This window comes from Oreochromis niloticus, linkage group LG22 (genome assembly GCF_001858045.2).
Source record: "Oreochromis niloticus isolate F11D_XX linkage group LG22, O_niloticus_UMD_NMBU, whole genome shotgun sequence".
In the NCBI taxonomy this organism is placed as follows: domain Eukaryota; kingdom Metazoa; phylum Chordata; class Actinopteri; order Cichliformes; family Cichlidae; genus Oreochromis; species Oreochromis niloticus.
This window is the reverse complement of record NC_031985.2, coordinates 24599538-24621619: the sequence shown is the minus strand read 5'-3', so window position 1 is coordinate 24621619 and position 22082 is coordinate 24599538. Positions and strand designations below refer to the sequence as shown.

The 22082-nt window shown below is 42.5% G+C and overlaps 1 protein-coding gene across 4 annotated transcripts in view; it reads left to right on the top strand.

Moving 5' to 3' along the window:
- Positions 1 to 22082, top strand: part of slc25a13 (solute carrier family 25 member 13) — a 51325-nt gene that overhangs the window by 24741 nt on the left and 4502 nt on the right. For all 4 annotated transcript variants that reach the window (XM_019350516.2, XM_025902202.1, XM_019350518.2 and 1 more), the window contains 8 exons: positions 235 to 328; positions 1384 to 1468; positions 4253 to 4337; positions 7108 to 7266; positions 9595 to 9647; positions 11117 to 11197; positions 15571 to 15711; positions 19034 to 19172. In XM_019350516.2, coding sequence (XP_019206061.1) covers positions 235 to 328; positions 1384 to 1468; positions 4253 to 4337; positions 7108 to 7266; positions 9595 to 9647; positions 11117 to 11197; positions 15571 to 15711; positions 19034 to 19172 — 837 coding nt within the window. The remainder of the gene's footprint in view (positions 1 to 234; positions 329 to 1383; positions 1469 to 4252; positions 4338 to 7107; positions 7267 to 9594; positions 9648 to 11116; positions 11198 to 15570; positions 15712 to 19033; positions 19173 to 22082) is intronic.

Sequence of the window (22082 nt, the reverse complement as noted above, 5' to 3'; positions counted from 1 at the left end):
GGTTGTGGGTTCAAGTTTGTGATTACAGTGCTTCCCTGTAGAGTTTGCCAGAAATGCACTACAAAAGTGACACAGTATATTTCCTGGCCAAGGGGACACCATTTTGGCTCTTGACTGTTACATGTGACCCGGACAAAGATAGGCAGAGGCTATGTATCAAGTTTTAAATACTTCTACATATATTTAAATGTTTTATTAGTGAAAACATGATGGAAAATCTGCCTTTTCCTGCAGAGGAGTTTATCGTGGCAGCTCAAAGGTTCGGCCAGGTGACGCCCATGGAGGTCGACATCCTCTTTCAGCTGGCTGACCTGTCGGAGCCTCGTGGGTAAGATGAACATATGAAAAAGTAAAAGTAAAAAAATTAAATACTTTTTAGGTCAGCTGGTGTTCAAACTGAAATATTTTAGATTGACACTACTGGCTTGTGTACTTCCTTTCGTCTAGAATTCATGTTTATTTCACAAAAAAGCAGAAAATATTTGGTGATTTTGAGCTGTATTAAACCAGTTTAGAAGACTCAATTGAATTGATACTTTAGCCATTTTGCCTCTGCTGAACTAGTCAAGTACTTGTGCAGTCTAAGACTATTCCAAACTTGCCACCCTGAAGGGAAAATTTTGCCCCGGGGTCCATACCTCAGAGAGACGAGCACTCTGTCAAACTTCTCTGCAGTGGATCAAAAGAGTCAGACATGTATCCAGTGCCAGGGAATCTTCTTTCAGTCTGAACCTAAACCAAACTCCCATTTATTCTAAAAAAAAGAAAAAAAGAGGAGCAGTTTCAGTCCCTGTAATCCGTGGCACAAAACAACTGTATATGTCTCACATTCCCCCACTTCCTTTGCATCTGCCTCGCGGCCCGACCAGTACGCTCATAATTTCTAACCCCGGCCTGAGAAACCACCTGATTATTATTTCTGGGCAATGGGATACTTTAATAGCCCAGTAGCTCCACTCCCCTTGATTGGAGATGTGAGAGATAATAGTCCCAATATACAGAGGAGATGGGGAGGGAGTGGGGAGGGGGAGGATTTGGCGTTCCCAGTTCCCTGAGCCTGGGAATTCTGTGACCGTCAAAGAGATGCAATAGAGAGACATGAAAAGATTAAATATCTTTGTTATACTTGGATGAAGTGATAAAGGAAGCATGAGTCATCACTTTCTATTGGTCGGTTATCCAACGCTGTCATGCCAAGCACAGGTCTGGATTTGTGAATGCCACAATATTTTCATCTGAAACGATGTTGTAGCGTCTTTAAACTCTGAGTAACTTCAGACTGACGGGTTTGCTTGAGCTCGGTGATACATGGATGAATTGTTATAATCCTCTGAGAGTTACTTGAAACTTCTCACTCTCTGTCTCCTTCTCTGTCTCCACCAGACGTGTTGGTTTAGCGGACATTGAGAAGATTGCTCCGCTGGAGGAGGGCGCCCTGCCCTACAACTTGGCTGAAGTCCAGAGACAGGTAGAGAATATGAAGACTTGTTGATGTGTTTGGTTTCCTCTTCCACACTGGCAGCTCCTTTCCCTTTTGATATATTCTCTTAGGCTAAATGTGACTGCAAAGATAAAGAAGATTTACAATTTTAGGTTAATGATAGTGCCTGCATGTAAATAATCCTCCAAAACAAGCATAGAAGTGAAATGCAGGAGTAACAGATCCAAATAACTTTAGTCAGGTATAAAAATGGAAAGTTGGCCAGTACTCATCAGTCCTACTCCCTTTCAGCCGTTCCCACCAAGTTTTAAGTAATTTCCCATCATTGAATTGAACCTTAAAAGACTTTCTTCAGAGAAAACACCGCTATGCCTCTCCCTGGCGTGCGGTTGACATCTTGAAAAACAAACACACAAAACTCAAGAAATCCATGGAAATAAAGACAAGCAGAGCCATCCTCATGAGCTAATGAATGTCAAACATACTTCATGTTGACTATAGTAGCTGGATAATAAGAGCAATTTGTAACAAAGAAAATCAAGAAGGACGTACAGATGGATGAGCAGAAGACTGTTTTCTTTCTCCAGCTGTTTGGTCAGGGCTGTGTTGCCTGGTGGGTTCCAGCACTACAGTAGATGCTTGGCCAGGCCATACTGGAGCAGGCTTGGGCCAAAGGGGAGAAAGCAAAGGGGCCCAGCACTGCACAGACGCCAGTCCCACCACAATGAGCCACTTTAGGCCCTTGTGGTTTGGACTCAGGGGCTGGCCCTCAGTTAACTGGAGCTCTCTCTCCTCATCTTTGCTACTTCTTTCCCCATTTCTTTTTTTTCTTTAAATCTACTCCCTCTCTCTCTCTCTCATACATGTTTGAGTTGTTCTCTCTTTATATCCTGTTAACTTGTTTCCTCTTTCTCCATTAAACATGCTGACAGTTTTGAAACGTTTAATCATTTCTCATGAAGTAGAAGAGCAGGATATGTGAAGGGAGCATGGGTACAGTTTGACAGGCGGCCCTGTTCCAGAGACTCCCCCACCTCTTCCCTTCTCACTGCAGACACGCACGCACACACACGCACACACACACAAAGCTACAACCCTACAAAAGCAGCCACCCCCCAAACAGGGTCTAGTGGTCAGGGCTCAGGAGACCAGCCAAGGCAACAGGTACCTCAGGTGAATGGGGGAGTGTGGCTGTTACCACTCCTCTGTTCTTTGCATGGTGAAGTGATAATGATCACAAAGGTCTTTTTCAGGTGGCACTGAATACACCTTTGTGATTCAAGTTAATCTAAGGGAGTAACAGACTTTGTATCAGATATGTTAACAGATCATAAAAGCGCTATACAAATGCAGGCCATTTACCATTTATCATATGAGCACCTTTTTATGTATACTCATATATGTATACTGTTTTTTGGTTTTTGTTTGTTATTTTTTGAGTCAAGGTAGACTTTGGAAGGCATTTGGATGGGATATATATTATACAGTGTTCCCTCGTTTATCACGGGTGTTATGTTTAAAAAATAACCTGCGATAGGTGAAATCCGCAAAGTAGCGAACTGTATTTTTTACAATTATTATAGATGTTTTAAGGCTGTGAAACCCCTCGCTACACACTTTATACACTTTTCTCAGACAAGCATCGCCATTTTCACACGTTTCTCTCTTGTTTAAACACTCTTAAAGTTCAAACCGTCGTAGAAAAATAAGTCCAGTATTATAGAATGAAACCAAAGATCAAACCCTGTTTGATGGGAACATGGGAATAGAGAAGCAATGTGTGTTTTTATTTCCAGGTATGGTTTTAGTGCATTGGGATTGTTATCATGCTGAAAAATGAAGCTGTGCCAATTTGGGTTGCCACTGATTTTCAGTCCAGTTCTTGTGTAATTTGGCATATTTAAAAAAAAAAAAAAAGGAAACAAAATATATGTTGTTACAAGCTAAAGATACAATTTAAAATTGGTTCTTTGCTAAGTTATCTAATATGTGTGGACACAGCACCAGCTCATGCCCACAGATAGGTGCCTTTTTTGTATTTGATTGATCCATAGGTCAGAGTTTAGCGGCTTAACAAACACAAAAGATTCCTCTGAAAAATGTCAGGTACAAGGCCTGGACTGAAAATGAGTGAAAAAGCAGCAAATGTCCAAAGAAAAACTTCAGACAGCCTGGAGAACTACAGCTAAAAGCACTTTAAAAATGACAAGAAAGTCTGGCCCAATGGAAACAAAACTGAACAAAATCAAGGGTGGCTCAAGACTTTTGCACAGCACGGTATATTAGCGCAGTTAATGTTGCAAGTTTAAACAAAACTCTGATCTCTTTTTTTAAAATTAAGTCCTGACATGACATCAGTTCAACAAATTATGTTTGGCAAGTAATTGTTTTGATAATCATGCTTGTAATTTTATTTGTTTAAAGCTAAATGTTTGACAAGTTTTTCACCTTTATCATAATCTAAACAATTATTATCAGAAAAATACTAAAACATAATTAGGATGAGACTTAATATCTTTATGGGATACTTTGTAATTAATGATGTTATGCTCATCCATTTCTATTTCTCCCGAGCATTATTTTATTAAATGACTGTTGTACTGTATACAAATGTAACTGTGCTAGACTGTCAGACTGATTTACTAGCGTGGGATTCTGGGTGGAAATACGTGTGTGGCATACAGGGTTTTACAAGAATCGGGATTAAAGTGTGCTGTCCTGTCAGGTGTATGTAGTGCAAGCTCTCATCTTCAGCTCCTCTCTCACTTCCTTACTAATGTCTTAATTGTCTCTTCTCCTGCGCGCGGGCAGCACTCGGGCAGCGACGGCTCCCGCCCCATCCTTATCCAGGTGGCAGAGTCGATCTACAGATTCACTCTTGGCTCAGTAGCAGGGGGTAAGAGTCACGCCCCATTGGCTCCCCACATACCTTCACCCCACCACCCACCTATCCATCCACCTACCTGCTTGCTTGCCTGCCTACCTACTACCCCCCCGCCCTGTGCTGTCCTCATAAGAAAAGGGTGAGAGAGAATGGACAATGGCCCCTCTATTGCCCTTTCCTTACAAGAGCAACAGTCACTCTCTTGCTTAAAGAGAAGTGTTCCCTCTCTTCCTTGTTCTCGCTCAGTCTCTGTCTCTCTGTTTCAGTCTCCTACACTCGCTCAGTCTCGCTCTGTCCTGTCTCATGCCTCTCTGCGTGCCATGGGAAAACCCTCTTGTGTGTTCTTTTGTACCTTTGTGAGTGATGAGAAGACAGACGTGACGGTGGGGGTGAAGGGTGGTGCCCAGGTCTTGTGTTTGGCTCCAGACACCCCACTGTTTTTCCTCCTCCCTTCCTTCATTCCTCCCTTCTCCTCCTCCTCCTTTCCCAAGGGAGACAGCTTAATAAGGAGGTATGGGTCCATCATCCCTTCTTCTTCTTTCTCGGTCTCTCTCTAATTAAGCCTGTCGCCTTGGGTCGGTTCTTTTTGTTTGTGTCCGCGTGACAGGCTGAAGACACTACAACTCAAAACACATCTTTATTAACATTATTCCCAAAGACTTCCCCTTCCTCCTCCTCTGTCTCTGCTCTTAAAGGGTCATTTCACACAAATTACCAGAACATTTTTTTCACCTTTCTATAGTGGGATCTGACAGTGCAGATAGTTTTTGTTTTTTTTTTTTTAACCCCCCCCAATAATAAAAATGAACAGAGTCGGTACTGAAAAAGATTTTTGTCGGCTTTATTAAATTGCTAAGTGAAATATGACGTTTGATAGTGAGATTTTGATTATTGATATAAGCCACAACTTCTTTATAAGATCACCTGTTCCACTCCTTTGTGCACAAGTTTCAGTTATGACATGACATTTATTTAAACACTATCATTAAGATTAAAACATGATATTTGTTAAGTCAAGCAAGTCTTTTCTAGTCTGTCTTACAGCGAGCCTTTTATGAATTCATTTATGAACTTCAGTCTTCCAAGCTCAAGCTCACTGGTGATTGAGACAATTTCTATTTAAAAAATTTGTATGCGCCACTTAATCTTTTTGTATACATGTATGAGGCTCTGCATGTTCTTTACTGAGATTATTTTAGAGACTATGCTGTTAAAACAGATCACAGGTCTTTCTACTTAATAATTAATGTAGTCTCAATGAAAGCCACTGTATTTTTGTACTTGGAAACAAACTAATCTTTGCACAAGTTATTCCCCATGAGTTATATAAACATATCTTAGTCTATGTGTGTAGCACTTTATCAGTGTTTCTGTTTGATGTTGTGAAACACAGGAAAGGGTTACAGATGCTGGTTAAGGTAAGTACAGTGGGGCAAAATATTGTATTGCAACTCTTGAGACTGTTACCAATACACTAGGACCAAAAATTAAAAACATATATATTAAAAGATGCAGGTGGTCTACGCAGTGCTGTAAATGCACTCACCGGCTACATCATTTGGGTACACCTACCAAGTACTGCGTTGTCCCCCTTTTTGCCTTCACAACTGCCTTAATTCTTCATGGCACAGATTCAGCAAGCTTTGCAAACATTCCTCAGAGATTTTGACATGACAGCATCACACAGTTGCTGTTCATGATGTGGATCTTCTGTTCCCCCACATCGTAAAAGTGCCCTGTTGGATTGAGGTGGATGGGGAGGCCATTGGTGGAGAGACGGTGAACTGTCATTGCCATGTTCAAGAAAACGGTTTGAGATGATTTGAGCTTTGTGACATGGTGTGTTATCCTGCTGGGAGCAGCCATCAGAAGATTGGTATACTGTGATCAGCAACAAAAGTCAGGTAGGCTATGGCATTTAAACCATGTTCAACTGGTACTAAAGGGGCCCAAAGTGTGCCAAGAAAATATCCCCCAGACTATTAAACCACCACCAGCACCCTGAACTATTACAACATGTCAGGATGGATCAATGGTGTCATGTTTTTTACACCAAATTCTGATCTAAACATCTAAATGCTACAGCAGAAATCGAGACTCATTAGACCCGGCAACGCTTTTCCAATCTTCTATTGTCCAACTTTGATGAGCCTGCGTGAATTCCTCTCCTTTCCTCACAGAATCGATAGCTGGTGTGGTCTTCTGCTGCTGCAGTCCATCTGCTTCAAGGCTGGACATGTTGTGCATTCAGAGATGCTCTTCTGCATACCTTGTTTGTTAGTGTTACCTATCAGCAGTCTCGCCATTCTCCTATTACCTCTGGTATCAACAAGGCATTTTAGTTCATAGAACTGCCACTCACTAGAGATTTTCTCATTTTCTGACCATTCTCTGTAAACACTAGAGATCCACTTTAAAAATTCCAATTTCTGAAACACTCTGACCAGCACGTCCGGCATCAACAACCATGCTGCACTCAAAGTCACTTAAATCACCTTCCTTCCCCATTCGTCTTAACCATGTCTGTGTACAGGATTGATTTGCTCTCATGTTTGGATTAATGTATTAACAGTCGAACAGGTGTACCTAATGAAGTGGTCGGTGAGTGTAAATACATAATTCCTTATCGTCTTGGAATATGTGTCATGGAATAATGGGTATTGTGAGTCACTCAGTTTTCCATGGGGAGAGAAACAGTAATGGTCATAAGACCTACTGTGAGTAAAAAATCTGTTTCATAAAAACACTCAGCATCTAAATAAACGTGTCTTGCTCTCTGCAGCTGTGGGTGCCACAGCAGTGTACCCCATTGATCTGGTGAAGACACGCATGCAGAACCAGAGGAGCAGCGGATCACTGGTGGGAGAGCTCATGTACAAGAACAGCTTCGACTGCTTCAAGAAGGTGGTGCGCTACGAGGGCTTCTTCGGCCTTTACCGAGGTCAGCGTACATGTAGAGAACATGCGAACCTCCAGTGTTATTTATTCATACTTGACATATACACAAACAAAGACACGAACTTAATAGTGAACCAAACATACCGAAATGGTAACCTGAGAGTTTGAAATTAAGTGTTGAGAAGGTTTCTGACAGAAGCTGTGGGGGTGAGTCAGATGTGAAAGGCTACAGACTATAAAAGATGGCATGACACAGTCGTTTCTGGACTCCACATTTTGAAGTATCAAAGTTAGCATTTTGACCCCCGTTTTTCTTTTAGAGCCAGAAGTTAGCATATTTGGATGAGAGGGTAGAATGCTAATTTCTTTGATGACAATAAACATCCGTGAACTACTGTAAGTACTGAAAGTATTGTGTAATAGACCAAAAAAAATATCAAAACCTCACAAAAATGGTCCTTACATTCACATACCCACACACACTCTGATGGATGCGTTGGGGGGAACACGGGGTTCAGTATTTTATGCAGACTAGAGGAGTCGGGATTGATCCAACACTGACCTGCACTGTGCAACATTCTTCCCAAATCTGGTTTTTATTGTTTTGTTCATGCGTTTTAATACTGTTAAGATGGGTATTTTTTCATGCAAGTCTATGAAGATTGACTTGTTTTTGGGGCCAGCTGGAAATTACAATTTTTGGCTTCATTTTTCATCTCAGGAAGTAGCTGCTTTGTTGAGAACCTCTCATATGCATTCACTAAAATGTATCACAGGCACTTTCCACGTAACTTTTATCAGTATTTTAAAAAACACTTTATGTGGTTTTAACAAACAGCTCTTTACATTTAGTCAACACTAAAGTAAATCGAATCCTTCCTCAAAACTATAGGTTTTCAGGGAAAACAACTCACTGGCGGTCAAATCTACAAAACAGGTTTTTAAAGTAAAGGAGGGGCTGAGATGAGGGAGTACAAAGAAGAATCGAGTAGTAGGAACAATGAAAGAGAAGGGAATCGAGAGAAGATGAGAGAAGAAAAGTGTAGGGTGGACAGGAGGGCGGTGTGAGTTCACCTCTCTGTTGACCTGGCTTCTTTGAAGTGATTACCGGCTGGCTGGGGACTTTCAGAGCAGCACAATGAACGTCACACGCAAAGCCACATACCTTGAGGCCTGTGTCACGATGTAGTGATGTCGCACGTCTAGACCTACACACCGGTACAAACACATTACACACACACAAGTATGTAGGCATGCAGGGGACTACTTGGGCATGCAGGTACGTACATACCAGGGCACGACACCAGTAATGACTACCTGCCCTGCCTTCAGAAACTGCGGTTAGAGTGTCTGCATTGTTGGGGTCAGATTAAAGGAGGATTGAAAAGAGGTCTCCTGGAATGGCGGTGGGGCTTTAAAAAAAAATCCTATGATTTTGATTGACAGAACTAGGTTTCGCGAGAGGAAACTTGAATGCTTGAATTTCTGTGGGAAACAAAGGCTATGAAGAGTGAAGTGACAGACGCAGACAGGTCTGGCTCCAGATAGAAGGCGAGACAGGTATCCTGGCACCTAAACTGTAGTTATGTAATGTAAGTTGAAAGGGCCTTCTCTGTTGAAACATTCTTCAGAAGGAAGAGAGGGGAATTAACGGCCCAAAACTGCTTTACAGTGCGATGCTGGGACGGCACAAGAAAGAAACACGATGGAGAAGACTTTGTCAAAATATTCCATAACAAACCTGTTGTGTATATTTTGTTTTCATGAACACATGTCTGCTGATTTTTCTCTTTTTCAGGCTAGCCAAAACTTGCAACTTCCAAATTGGGTATATGGTTGTGTGTGTGGTTGTTTGTGTGTGTATGTTTGGCCTCACTACACACAAAGGACTCGATTATGAAGTGTGTGTGCTACTTTGAACAAATGGTTGAGCGTGAGTGATTTGTGCCTTGGGACTGGGTAGGGGGCCAAGTTTCATTGTGCTCCGTTGTGATTATTTTTGTTTATTTTTACCCGACTCTGGGTTGTAATTGAGGTCTGCGTAAACTTTTGGTGGCTTTGTTTTATACACTGCCCTTTTTTCCTATTCTGGGAAGCAGTTTCGCTCACTTCATCCTCTCTTTGCCCCTTCATCCTCTTCTCTCTCTCTCGCTCTCTTTTTTCTACTCTGATGTCCCCACACTCCACATCAATAGATTTCATTAGCGTCTGGGGGATCTTGCACGGTCGGGCGCATGCAGCGGGAAGCCACACATTGATGTGGAACGTGGGGAAGTGGTATATGTATATATATGTATGCATGTGTGTGTGTGAGAGTGGGGGTACCACGGCAGTCTTTTTTTCTAATCATCTTGTCGTTTCCTAATGATAGGTCTGGTACCACAGCTACTGGGTGTGGCGCCCGAGAAAGCCATAAAGCTCACAGTAAGTCGCTGTGTTAGAGCGCGTGCAGACACATGCACTCAGATTCACTCAGGCAGAGATGCACGAGGGTCTTTAATGCCTTTAAATTATTGTATGAGTTTTAGATCGTTTTATAAAGCAAACAATTAGATACATAGTTTCAAACACATAGCTACTTCCTTAACCTTCCTGTTTTTCTGCATTTGTAAACTGTCAGTCAGAGGAGCATTTACAGCATGCAGTGTAACATTTGTGGTACGCTAAGTGGCATGCACCATCATTGAAGCATGTGTCAGTACATTTAGGTCCATAAGTATTTGGAGAGTGAGACACTTTCTGTACACGATCACAGTGGACTTCAAATCAAGCAAGATGTAAAAAGTACAGACATTCGGCTTTAATTCAAGGAGTTTAACGAAATGTTGTTTAAACTGTTTAGGAATTGCAGTCATTTTTATACATACTCCTCATTTTCAGAGGTTGAAAAGTAACTGGAGAAGTTTCACTGTTTCAGATTTTATTTACAAATCAGTTGAGTGACAAGGACTTTCATGGCCAGTTGAGGTCTGCTCCCTCAATATTTCATGACAAATTGAGTAGAGTTGATTTCAAGTGTTGAACTTGTATTTGGTAGTACTTCACTAAAACACACAGTATGAGGTCCAAAGAGGGAGGGAGGCTATCATTAAGCTAAAAAATGCCCCAAAATAACGCTATCAGAGAGATAGGAAAACCTTTAACAGTAGCCAAATCATCAATCTAGTTCATTCTTTAAAAGAGTGAATGCTCTGCCCAGCTCAGCAACACCACAAAGGCCCAAAAGACTATAGAAGTCAACTGGGTGAATGATCACAGAACCATTTCCTTGAAAAAGAAACATGACTCAAAACTTCTAACCAAGTCAAGAAAAAATCTTGATTTGCTATTGTTAAAATCTAATATTAAGAGATGCTTTCATGAATGGAAATACAGGCAGCATTGAAAAAGACCTGCATAGTTCTGAAAAACAAACTTAGGATTAAAGCTTTCGATTGTTTCCTCCAACTAGGAGGGATGGAGAAAAGCTACGGAGGACAGAATCAGCTCTAAGTCCAAAGCATAAGACATCATCTGTAAAACATGATGGAGGCAATGTTGTGGCATGGCCATTGGAGCCGGGTCACTTGTGTTGACAGATGAAGTGACTGCTGATAGAAGCAGCAGGTTGAATGGTGAAGTGTACAGGGCGGTACTCTCTGCTCAAGTTCAGCCAAATGCTGCAAAACTGATCAGTTAATCCAAAAATTTGGTTAAACCCTATGAATTAAAGCTGAAAGTCAGGACTTCTATCACATGTTGACTGTTTGATTTATAAACCACTGTGGTCATGTATAATGGCAACTTGACAAACTCATTGTCACTGTCTAAAAACATATGGCTTCAACTGTGTCTGCTGATTATTGTGTTATTGTGTTGTATTATGTTCTAAAGCATACATTTTGTGTCTCTAGGTGAATGATTTTGTGCGTGGAAAGACCAGACAGAAGGACGGTACAGTCCCGCTGGCTGCTGAGATCCTGGCTGGTGGATGTGTAAGTTTATAGACAGCTGTTACATTTGTTGTATTTCTATGTGAGAACGCCTCCGTTTGTTTGTAGGTTAAGTGAAGGTCAGGTGCAACTGCTTGAACAGGTTTTGGGTGTTATATCAAGGAGCTGTTTTAACTTTGGTAGCTCACCTGGGAATGTGCACACACCATGTGATACAGCTGATTCCTTATCGCAGCCTTTGAACATATCAAAAACTATTAAAAGCTGCCATCTGATGCCTCAGCTGACCATTTTGCACATCCAATTAGTAATTTAGATATAGGACATGCTATTGAAGTTGCTTTAGTCTGCTTACAGCTGCTTTCCATCCCACCTCAACCATAGCTCATTCTTTTATGATCTGACTAAATCACTGCCACTGATGCCTGCTCTCTTCTGTACTGGCTCTTTTTTCGTTGCTGTTACAGAAATAAAAACACACTGAAGAGCTTTTTACTCCCTTTTTACTGAAAAGATGCAAAAGGCCGAGTCGTTTTCAAGAAAATATTATGAGCATAATCAAATACAGTCAAAATACATATTTCGGTGTGCACCCTCTGCCTTTGCAGAGTGCACTGTGTTGGAGTGATGCTGCACAGCACTCAGGCAGTGTGTGCAGTATTGAGGCGGCATGCATGTCTTAACTATGCTGACAGTTGAGCAGACAGACATGGACTTGTTTTGGAGTCCAGGGGTTTCTATTTGTTGATGGAACCTGTACATTCGAAAGAGCAAACACACACACACTGTGCATGGTCAGAGAGGTGTGTGTGCACTACAAGCACACGCACACACAAAGATTGACAGCTGCTGATACCTGAGTCCCCCCTTACTCAGTTTGTTACCTGCTCCCCCTCCAATCATGGGTTTTGATCACTGACCTGTCAAAGTCTAACCCCTGCCCCACCCTACTTACCCCTCAATGCATGTACACACACACACACACACACACACTTACTTTCTTACACACACACTCGGTCCTACAAGGCTGGCAGCTTTAGCCAGGCCAAATGAAAGAAGGTCTTTCACTGAACCCTCTTTTGATGTCGATCACTAAAGCAAAGTATTTCAGGATACACAAGTCATTATGGGTTTAGCTCCACTCAGGCACATTCAATTGACCTTATTAGTTCTGGGAATATGTTTAAGAAATGTTATGGCACAGTACATTTGCTGTAACTTACATTCTGGATGGCGATTTTCTTTTGTGAGAGAGAGAAATGGAAAACATACAGCAAAGTAAATATACTTAGGACGTGCTCTGTGGTGTCCTGGGTGTGAAGAATAGTGGTTGCCTTTAAAAAAAAAATAACATAATAATAATAATAATAATAATAATAACTTGTATGAATTTAAAAGCAGAACCATAAAAGTCGCAGAGAGAGGGGAGGAGGATAAATGTAGAGGAGAGGAGTGTGGATGGATGGATTTTTCCTCTTTTCCTCCGTGAGCCGTCGTGACAGCTCCTTTCATCCTGGCTGAGGCCCCGGTGTTAGTGCTGGCACTGCACTCTGCCTGCCACTTTATCTTACACACATGCACACTCACACACACACACACTTACACACACATGTATGGCTATCTTTATGAGGACCTGTTGCGTTCCCTAGCCCCTTATGCTAACCTTAACAAGTCAGTTCCTTACCCCAACTTTAACATAGCGCTGAACCTAATCTTAACCCTAAAAAATGAGTCCAAACCCTCAAACATTTCTTTGAAGAGGGGTGAAAAAGTGTCCTCACTTTTCCGTTTTGCCTTCACACATACACACATGCTCTCGCACTCACACACAGACGTCAAACCTCCCTGAACCCTGTTTTAGCGAGGCTCCAGCCACAGCACATGAAATCTGTTTATATCATTTGGTAGCTGTGAAAGTGTTGGTTTGGACCACGATGTCGGCCTCAGATTCACAGTCTGTAAAGATGAAAAAAAAGGAGAAGCGAGAAAGAAAAAGAGAAGATATGTTTGCTTTCTGTGAAGAAAACTTTTCATATGTCAGTATCTTTATCTTTATTTGCCCCAAAGTGTTGGTTTTTAGGTCCCTTTTCTTTCTCTTTTCACCTCTCACGCTCCTTCTCCTCCTCCTCCTCTTTTCTGTCCTTAAACCTGCGGCTCAGCACCATTAAGCTCCGGTGTGGGTTTGCCAGTTTCTAATGATTATTTGGTAAGAATGGCATGCTCCGTTTACCGAGCTGGGTGGATGCTTATCTGGCAGTAACTGGCCTGCGTTTCAGGACTTAAGTTACACGAAATACTTGCTGGGTCATTGCTGACAGGAGGAGCGGGGTTGTTTGTTCCCATTCATTGTGAATGTGTTACAGTTTGCGTTTGTGGTTTTTAATGAGTTTCTTATTCAGGCCTGACGTGAGTTATGAAAACATTATCAGTGAATCTAACATGCGCACGCCCCGGCCACAAATGAAGCCGTGATTATCATTTATAGATGGTGGTTACATTTTTTCTTTTTTTGTTTTTGTGTTTTTGTGGGGGGGTTTTTAGCTGGTGCTAATCTCCTGTGTAAGTGCATGGTCGGCATACGTGTTTAGGGTTGATGGTGGGCAGGTCCTCAAACTTTTACTAAGCTCCTTTTCCAGCACACACACACGGCCAAGGAGCTGCGATCCGTGCATAAGGTGCTGACGACCCAGGTTTCCGAGGATCACCTTGCCTTGTAATTACCTGGGAATCATCAGAGGACTGCCGACGCTGTCACTCCATAATCACAACCCTCAACCTCTCTGCCTCAGTCTCGACCTTTCCTTCACTTCTCTTGTTTTGACTGCTCCTCTTCTCTCTCTCATTAGCGCCTTTTGTTTATTTGTCTGACTCGCTATTTTCTGTGCATTTCACTCTTTTTTTCCTGCCCCACATGCCCTCCAGAGTTATGCAGGACTCTGGGGTGGTTCGACAGCACCAAAAAAAACAAAACAAAAAAACCCCCTCAACTACTCCTTTTTATCTCATGTTGTCAGATCTAATTGTCAGCTCATCTCTCTGAACAGTGTTGTTGTTTACCCATTTCAAATAAACAACATCTCTATCTCCTCCATCTCAAGTCTCATTTGAATCCAATTGAAGCAGCCAGCACTGCTAAGGGCCGGGGCCAATAGCCTCTTAATGCTTGCGCTATTAGCCAGCATGTAATCAACTAGGTTATTTCCATAAAACAAGTCATAAAGAGTTAGCTGTGAGATGCAGCAGCCCTCTTGCTATTCACAGCCCTCTCTCTCACTCTCTTGGTCTGGAAGGGAAGCTGTAACCCATTATTCTTTGTGTTGTTTAAAAAAAGCAGCTGCACACACACCTTCAATGAGACGATTATAATCTCTGTCTGTCCTCCCTCCCTCCCCTCTCTCCTCTTAAGCAGTACATGGTAATGCTTAAAGCTGGGGGACTCATAGCAAAAAACAGTGCCCACGTTTGCAGATTGCAGCTTCCCGTAAGGCAAGAGGTGACGAGCACAATCCATCATTCATAACGATGCAAAACGCAGGAGGGGGAGAAAGGGAGAGAAACAACAACAAACAGACCAGGCCTATTTAAGACAGAAGTGGCGCCATGGCAACCGATTGCTATCTAATTGCGATGTGCCGCCCTTTTGCGTGTAGATTCGGTAACCACTGGCAACCGTTGGCAGAGGCGGACGATATTGGACAAGATGAGAGAGATCATTTTGAGAGCAGGTCAAAGCAAGAAACAGGGAGAGAGTCAGCGAATTGGTGAAAGGGGGTAAAAAAGCCCAAATAAAAATCTTCTCTCCATTTCCCAGTGTCTCGAAGCGTCCTGGAAATGCCGCCATGCTCCCCCCACTGCACAGCTAACCATTTGTCTTGCCCTAACTCCTTCACAGCAGCTACCTCTTATGCACTTAAAAGCACTGCTGACCAGAAAAAGACACAGAAACCAGCCTGAACTTGCTGCAGCGGTCCCCCCCCCCCCGCCCACCATCACAAGTACAGGTTTGGAGGATGATGTGAAACGAGAGGTTAGGGAGAAAAAGAGAAGTCAGAGTCCCCGCAGGGTCTGGGTGATGAAGACAAACAGCTGACAGACTCGCGTGCATCAGCTGGATATTCCTGGTACTCTCCTCCTCTCTCCGTGTTTGTTTTGAAGTCGGTTGCTGAGGCTGCAACATTGCTAAAATTACATCATAAGCCAGATAATTGTAGCAGTTTTTGTCTCATAATGATTTTTATTTCAGCACGTTATGTTGAAATGAAATCGCTTAAGTGGATCTGGGGCAATACTTGAATTCTCACGTTAAAGCACAGACAAAGCCGTCATTGAAATTGGGTTTAATTCGCAGCGGTTAAAGTGAGGGTTTCCCTTTTTCTGAAGTTCGCTTTGTTTGTGTTTTTTATGTGTTCCTCCAGGCTGGAGGATCCCAGGTGATCTTCACAAACCCTCTGGAGATAGTAAAGATCCGTCTGCAGGTGGCAGGAGAGATCACCACGGGGCCGAGGGTCAGCGCTCTGTCGGTCATCAGGGACCTGGGCTTCTTTGGGCTTTACAAGGTGGGAAACACTTCTGTGATGAGAGGTGAAGGTGTAGTTAGGCTCATATGGAGCTGTTTTTTAAATACCTAGGATTAGGGTCATTAATTCAGGTCCACACTAAATGATCAAAATCTTCTTACATGGGTCTTTGTCCATGAAAGGTTTCCATGAGATTTCTGGTGTCACTTCTTTACTACAGTAAGCTCTTCAAAGCCCTCGAGTGAATGTTGCTGAGGACACATTTAAGGCCACAGTGTAGTTTATGTGGACTGGAAACAATGGAGCTGCCTACAGTATGTGTGTACAGTCGTCTGGTAGCTCAGGAGGAGAATCTGAAAGTCCCGGTTTTATGTCTGTCTGTCACATACAAACTTACTCTTTCAGTTGTTTTCACTTTATAACTCCTTCTGTCTTTTGAATAATCGGCTGAAGCCGGTGTGTAGACTGGAGAAATGACCTGTAAGTTCCTTATAACACAAGACACAAGAGATCATTTCCAAGACAGAGAACGGATGATATTCAGCGCATTTTTTTTTTTTTTTTGAATTTAAAACTCATACGTCTTCAGATGCGGTTGAAAGAGACTCAAACTCGGGCTGATTTGTTTTTCTTTGCTCCTAGATTGTCTTTTCTCTTTTGATTGGCCTTGCAACTTCACAACAATCTATTGTTTCTTAATAATGTTGTGACTAAATCATATGTGATTTTTCTATTAACTGTTGTTCAATTATACGCATTACCTTACCCCACATCAGCTATCATTTAATTTGACAATTCATTGTGGTCTGTTTGAGAACCACAAACGGCACAATTTATGCTAAAAGCTGTATTTAACCTTAATTGCCATAATTGGTATTTTTCAGTGGCGCAAGGCTAAAAATTATAGTGTACTATTTGAGCATATAACTTGTTGCTAATTTAGCAATCTTTGTTGTATTACAAAGAGTATGTCCTGTTTTTTCAATAATTACTATTCCTGTAAATATTTGGACTTCTAACCCTCGTCTGTTTGAAGCAGTGAGATGTTAGCAGAAAGAGCTGGGGGGAACCAGTGAATGAGCTGTGGCTAACGCTAACATTAGCAGCTTAACTGGCTTGACAGGGACATTAGTCCCGGGGGTGAAACAGAGCATGTCTAATTGAGTTACATAAATAAGTCCTAATGGAGCTTGGTGGGAGAGATCCTACCTCAACTGTAAACGCAATCAACTGTGAAAATGTCAATCTAATACCTGTGGTTACATTAATTAGTCATGTTTTACTTAAATAAGATGACACTTTTTTTTGTTTTGGTGTGTGGCAGCATGTCTGTCCTTAAATTCCAGGTAGTAAACTATTTTTCAGATATGTCTGCTGATTATTTATTGCACTAGACTATTACTTTAATATTCCTTTTATTTATTTTAGTGATTCGTCCGTGTGTCTGCTGCTGTGGCAACTTGCAAATAAACCTTTGGGTTCTGTTAACGAGGCTGTAAAAGACCGTGGAGCCTCCTCACGTCTCTGTCTACCTGTCGCCGTGTTTGTGTGGTAATTTATGACCGTGAGGTGTGTGTCCACACATAGCTGCTGTCTCCATTCACCTGTTTGTGAAAATGCCGCCAAACGCTGTGTTAGCAGTGCCAGTGCATGTATGTGTTCGTGCTCGTGCACATACTTAATTGCATTCGTCTCCCGGTGCACAGAGAGGAGACAAAGTGCATTGAGAAAGCAGTAGCAGTGTTGGCGGCGATGGTGGTGGTGGTGGAGGAGAGGTGGGGAGGAGACGCGCTCCAGCCTGCAAGCCCCAGACGGGCTGGCTCCGGAGGGGCTGCACCCAGGCACAGAGCTGCCTTTGTCAGGGTAATTATCCTGATGCTCACCCTCAGCTGGTGGAGCTACCGGTTGGTATGGTTACTAACGCTCTAGCGCCACCATTCATCAGTGGGGGAAGCTGTCACTGTAGGGATATCGAACCAGATAATGTTTCATGTATGTGAAGTTACTGTATATCATGTTACTTGCAAGTAACGTAAGAGCTTTTGATTTCGTGTTAGAATCTGACCGATATCAGATTTTTAGGACCGATATTTGGAGATTTCAAAATCTTGTTTCCCTGACATTTGTTAGGTGTAGTCAGTACTAAAATATTATGACACTTGAATTTAAAAATAAAGTTCATTTTATGGTTACAAGTCTGTGTGCATGTGTGTTGCCAACAGGAAAGTTGTAGAGTGCCCCCTGATGGAGAAACTATGCAACATCAACACTCGTTACATTGTTGGACGATGTTTCTTCCTTATCTTTTTAAAAAAATTAACATTTATCGGTTGTTGTAAATGCCTTTACCGATAATACTGATGATATCAACCCATAATCTGTTGACCAATATATTGATCAGGCTCTATGTTGTGTGTATTATTCAATTTAATTTTCATCTCGGTATTAAAGGACTACTGTAAAACAGCTCATTGTCTCCGGTCCGCCGGTGCATTACCCAGCTGAACACCTTAAACCTGCTTTTAAAACTTCTCATCCCCAGTCCCTGTGACGCTGCTTGTCTGTCCTGCCTCGATAGGATCTCGAGGCTTTCAGCAGCCACATGGGCCTCAGCCAGGAGGGACAGGCAGACAAGCAGTGCCAGAGGAAAAAAAGAGGGAAAGAGATAGCCCAGGTATCTGCCAATCCTCTGTATGTATGTGTGTATGTGTCAGGGAGGAACCAAAGGATTATCCCATGGGAGTTAAATGAAGCCTGTCCAAAACAGGGAGACTCCGGCGAGGTCTTTAAACGCCTTCTGTTGACTGTAGCTGCTGTGTCAAAAAGCTGGCAGTGGGCCAGCAGGTTTAAAGTACAGCAGGAAACTCTATAGGCTTGATGATATAGTGCTGTTTACAGTCGCAGACAAGGAGCCATCTTCGCCAGCCAGTCTGCCTTCCTCTGCTTTGTTTTTTTTTTCTTTCTTTTTTTTCATAGCTTTGCGTTTGGAGCCGCCCCCTCACCTGCTGCTGAGAGCACTGATCGTTTGCATATGGAGAGACATGATTTTTCTGCCATGTTTTCGGTCCACATTTCATTCTGCCTCATGAGTTGTAGGGGTCTTTTGGAAGTAGCTTAAACGGTGGTAACATCAGTTGATGCTTGGATATGTGATTCAGGAACAGATTGTTTAATTTTGTGGCTAGAAATTGCAATTTATTTTCAGAGAACTCAGCCAGAAATCAAGGTTTAAATCCCCTGAGCTTCATCAGTCTTTCTTTGCTCCCCTTTATGTTTATTCTTGTCTTTGTTTTCTCCTTCTGGGAGCTCAACTTTTAACCCAGTGTTTTGACCCAAAGTATCCCACTAACTGTCTTTTTAGGGTTCCAAGGCTTGTTTTCTGCGGGACATCCCCTTCTCGGCTATCTACTTCCCTTGCTACGCCCACACCAAGGCTTACCTCACTGAGGAGGATGGAAGAATAGGGCCAGCCAGGATGCTGTTTGCTGGAGCTCTGGCAGGTAAAGTACGTCCATCCCCTGGAGCCTTTATACTTCAGTATAAAAGGAAGGACAAACTAGTGTAAAATTTAGAGGTAAAAAGTAGTTTGTATATGAGATCAGAGGCTAGAGTGCTTGAATTAAAATAGAAAGCATTGATTTTATATGTGCTTTTGCTGTATGTGTATTTTAATATATTATAATCACTGTCTACCACTGTCACATGAAGAGTGTCTAATGTCTGACCCCTGCACATGTGGTGTACCTCCAAATAGATCTGCATCTATATGTATATATATTGCAGAGTAAGCACTTACTGGCACACATTTTATGCATGCACACATGTAAAAATGGTCAAGATGACCTGCTGAAGTTCAGATCGAGCATGAGTGTTTCAGAAACTGCTGATCTGCAGTTCTCACACAGCCCTCTGTTTTACAGAGAATGGTCTGAAAACAGTAAATATCCAGTGAGCGTCAGTTTTCTGGGTGAAAATATCTTGTTGATGTCAGAGGTCAAAGGAGGAGGGACAGACAGTTTTCAGCTGATAGGAATGTGACAACAACTCAAAGTATGCAGATAAATAACCACACTGTGTGCCACTCCTATCAATAGGACAATATACAATGTGATTACATATTACACACATACACACGTGTAAGCTATATGATTCAAAAAAAGGTTGCCTGGTTTGATGAGCTTTGATTTCTGTTATGACTTTCAGACTGTAGAGTCAGAATTTGGCATAAGCAGCATGAAAGCATGGATCTATGCAGCTTTCTAACAGTCCGTGCTGCTGGTGTTGGTTTAATAGTGTGGGGAATATTTTTGGCACATCTTAGTCGCCTTAGTGGCAGTTCAGCGTTGTTTAAACACCACAGCCTACCTGAGCGATCCTATCACTTTAAAACCAGTGTACATACATATTCTCAGGCTGCTTCCAGCAGGATAACACACCATGTCACAAAGCTCAAATCATCTCAAACTGGTTTATTGAACATTGCAGTGAGTTCACTGTACTCAAATGAGCTCTAGAGTCACCAGATCTCGAGCCACCAGAGCACCTTTGGGATGTGGTGAAACTATTTCCAGCACCTTGTTGACTCTAAGCCGTAGAGTCATCTACTTAACATAAGGTCAGTGGTTTGACCCCTGGGTCCTCCAGGAGGTGAAAGTACACTCAGGCAGATTACTGTGCGTGTCAAGGTATCCACGGGCAAGATGGCAGCCATCATTGTGTGCATCAGAGTGTGAGGGTGTGCAGCTAAAGTGCTGTGTGTGTGGGAATCTAGAAAATGGCTATGTAAGTGTACCTAATAAATTGGCTAGTGAGTATATATATTTATATTGTATAAATATGTTTTGCAGTTTCTTTAAAGTAGTAAAACAGCACTGCTGGATCGCCCCTTGTTACACCACCATTATAACCGGCCCTGTTACAGTACAGCATACATTTTTATTACCTGCCATTACCCATTACCGTTGGGATCTCAGATGGTATGTTTTATGCAAGTTCTCTGCAGGTCATTTGTTTAGTCTACACAGTCCCATGTTGCATTTTAATAGCTTGGCCTTTTAGTGTTTGCCCCTGGCTTGAAAACCAGTGCTTTGGCTTGTAAAGTGACTGACCATTCCAAGCGAGCCCGAAAGGCTAAAAGCTTCAGCCCTCGATGCAACGTGCACAGCCCTGACATTTATGAAATAAAATCTTTGGCCGTTTCGAACAAAGTGCGAGAGCAGGTTTCGCTCTGCTCTTGCCTCAGACGTCCGCGAGCCCGCAGTAACAGTAGCAGAGCTCGGAGTTTGGAAACCAGGCAGCCTTTGACCGCAGGCTCCATGGCGGTAGCTGCTAATTAGAGCTCAGTGATTGGGGACTGGGGTTTCTGGAGCTGTGCTGTAGGGAAGCGCCTCGGTTGCCAGCCAACCGGGCCGGCATGAAGGCTTTCCAGTCGTCATATACTGTACACGCACAAACACATGCACAAAGATGGTCGGGCGTACTGCTCTGTTAAAGAAGCAGGGTGAACAGTCCCGTCCTGCCTGTCGGAGAACTGGAACAGCAAAACAATCAGTTATGATTTAAGAGCTTTATCCATTGCATAAAAAGATGATTTAACCAAAGAAAGGCTTAAATATTTGATTTATCCTTAATAACAGCCCTGCCAAGTTCAAAAGCTTTACAGCATTGGCATGAACGGCTGAATATTTATTTTGAATCCTCAGAGATGTGTCAGCAGCACTCTCTTTTTGACGCAGACGCAAGGCAACATGGAAAAAAAATCATAAATCCTGCCTCGCTTCCAACTTTTACTTTCTCACCGCAAGACTGGCAGCCACGGCTCACAGACTGAAACGAGCCTCATGACTTCTTTATTTTTTTCATTACTTTGACGCATTTATCATCCCTCTTTCACATATATTTATCAGCGGTTGCAGCATTCTGGCAATTAGTGTTTTACAGTCAGCACAGGAAATTGAATTACACACTCAGTTTGTACAGCATTATTTAGCTAGGCATTACTCTGGTCTGTGAAGAATGTAGCGTGGGCCATCTCCAGCTCGCATTAGCTCCGAATGGGATAAATATCGGAGGGAGGGAATTTTTGGCCAAGCTGTGGGGGTGTAAGAAATATCCACTCGCTTGCAGTCCTGCTTGTTTTGTCACTGTGAAATATGGTGGGAATATTCATTGTTTCCCAGCAGAAAATTGAATATTTTACTTGAACCTTGCTTTGGACATGGGTCTTTTAAAGACAGGGACCAGATCGGCAACTGCTCACAGTCAGCGCCGTCTCAAAAGCCACTTTGGTGCATCAACATCGATAAGACAGAGTCAGCCTGCTCTCAGTTTTCACTTGATTGGAGTCAAGTTTGCAGGCTGTCTCTCTCTGATAATACGGCAATTAACTGTAACAAATGTAGCAAAATTAG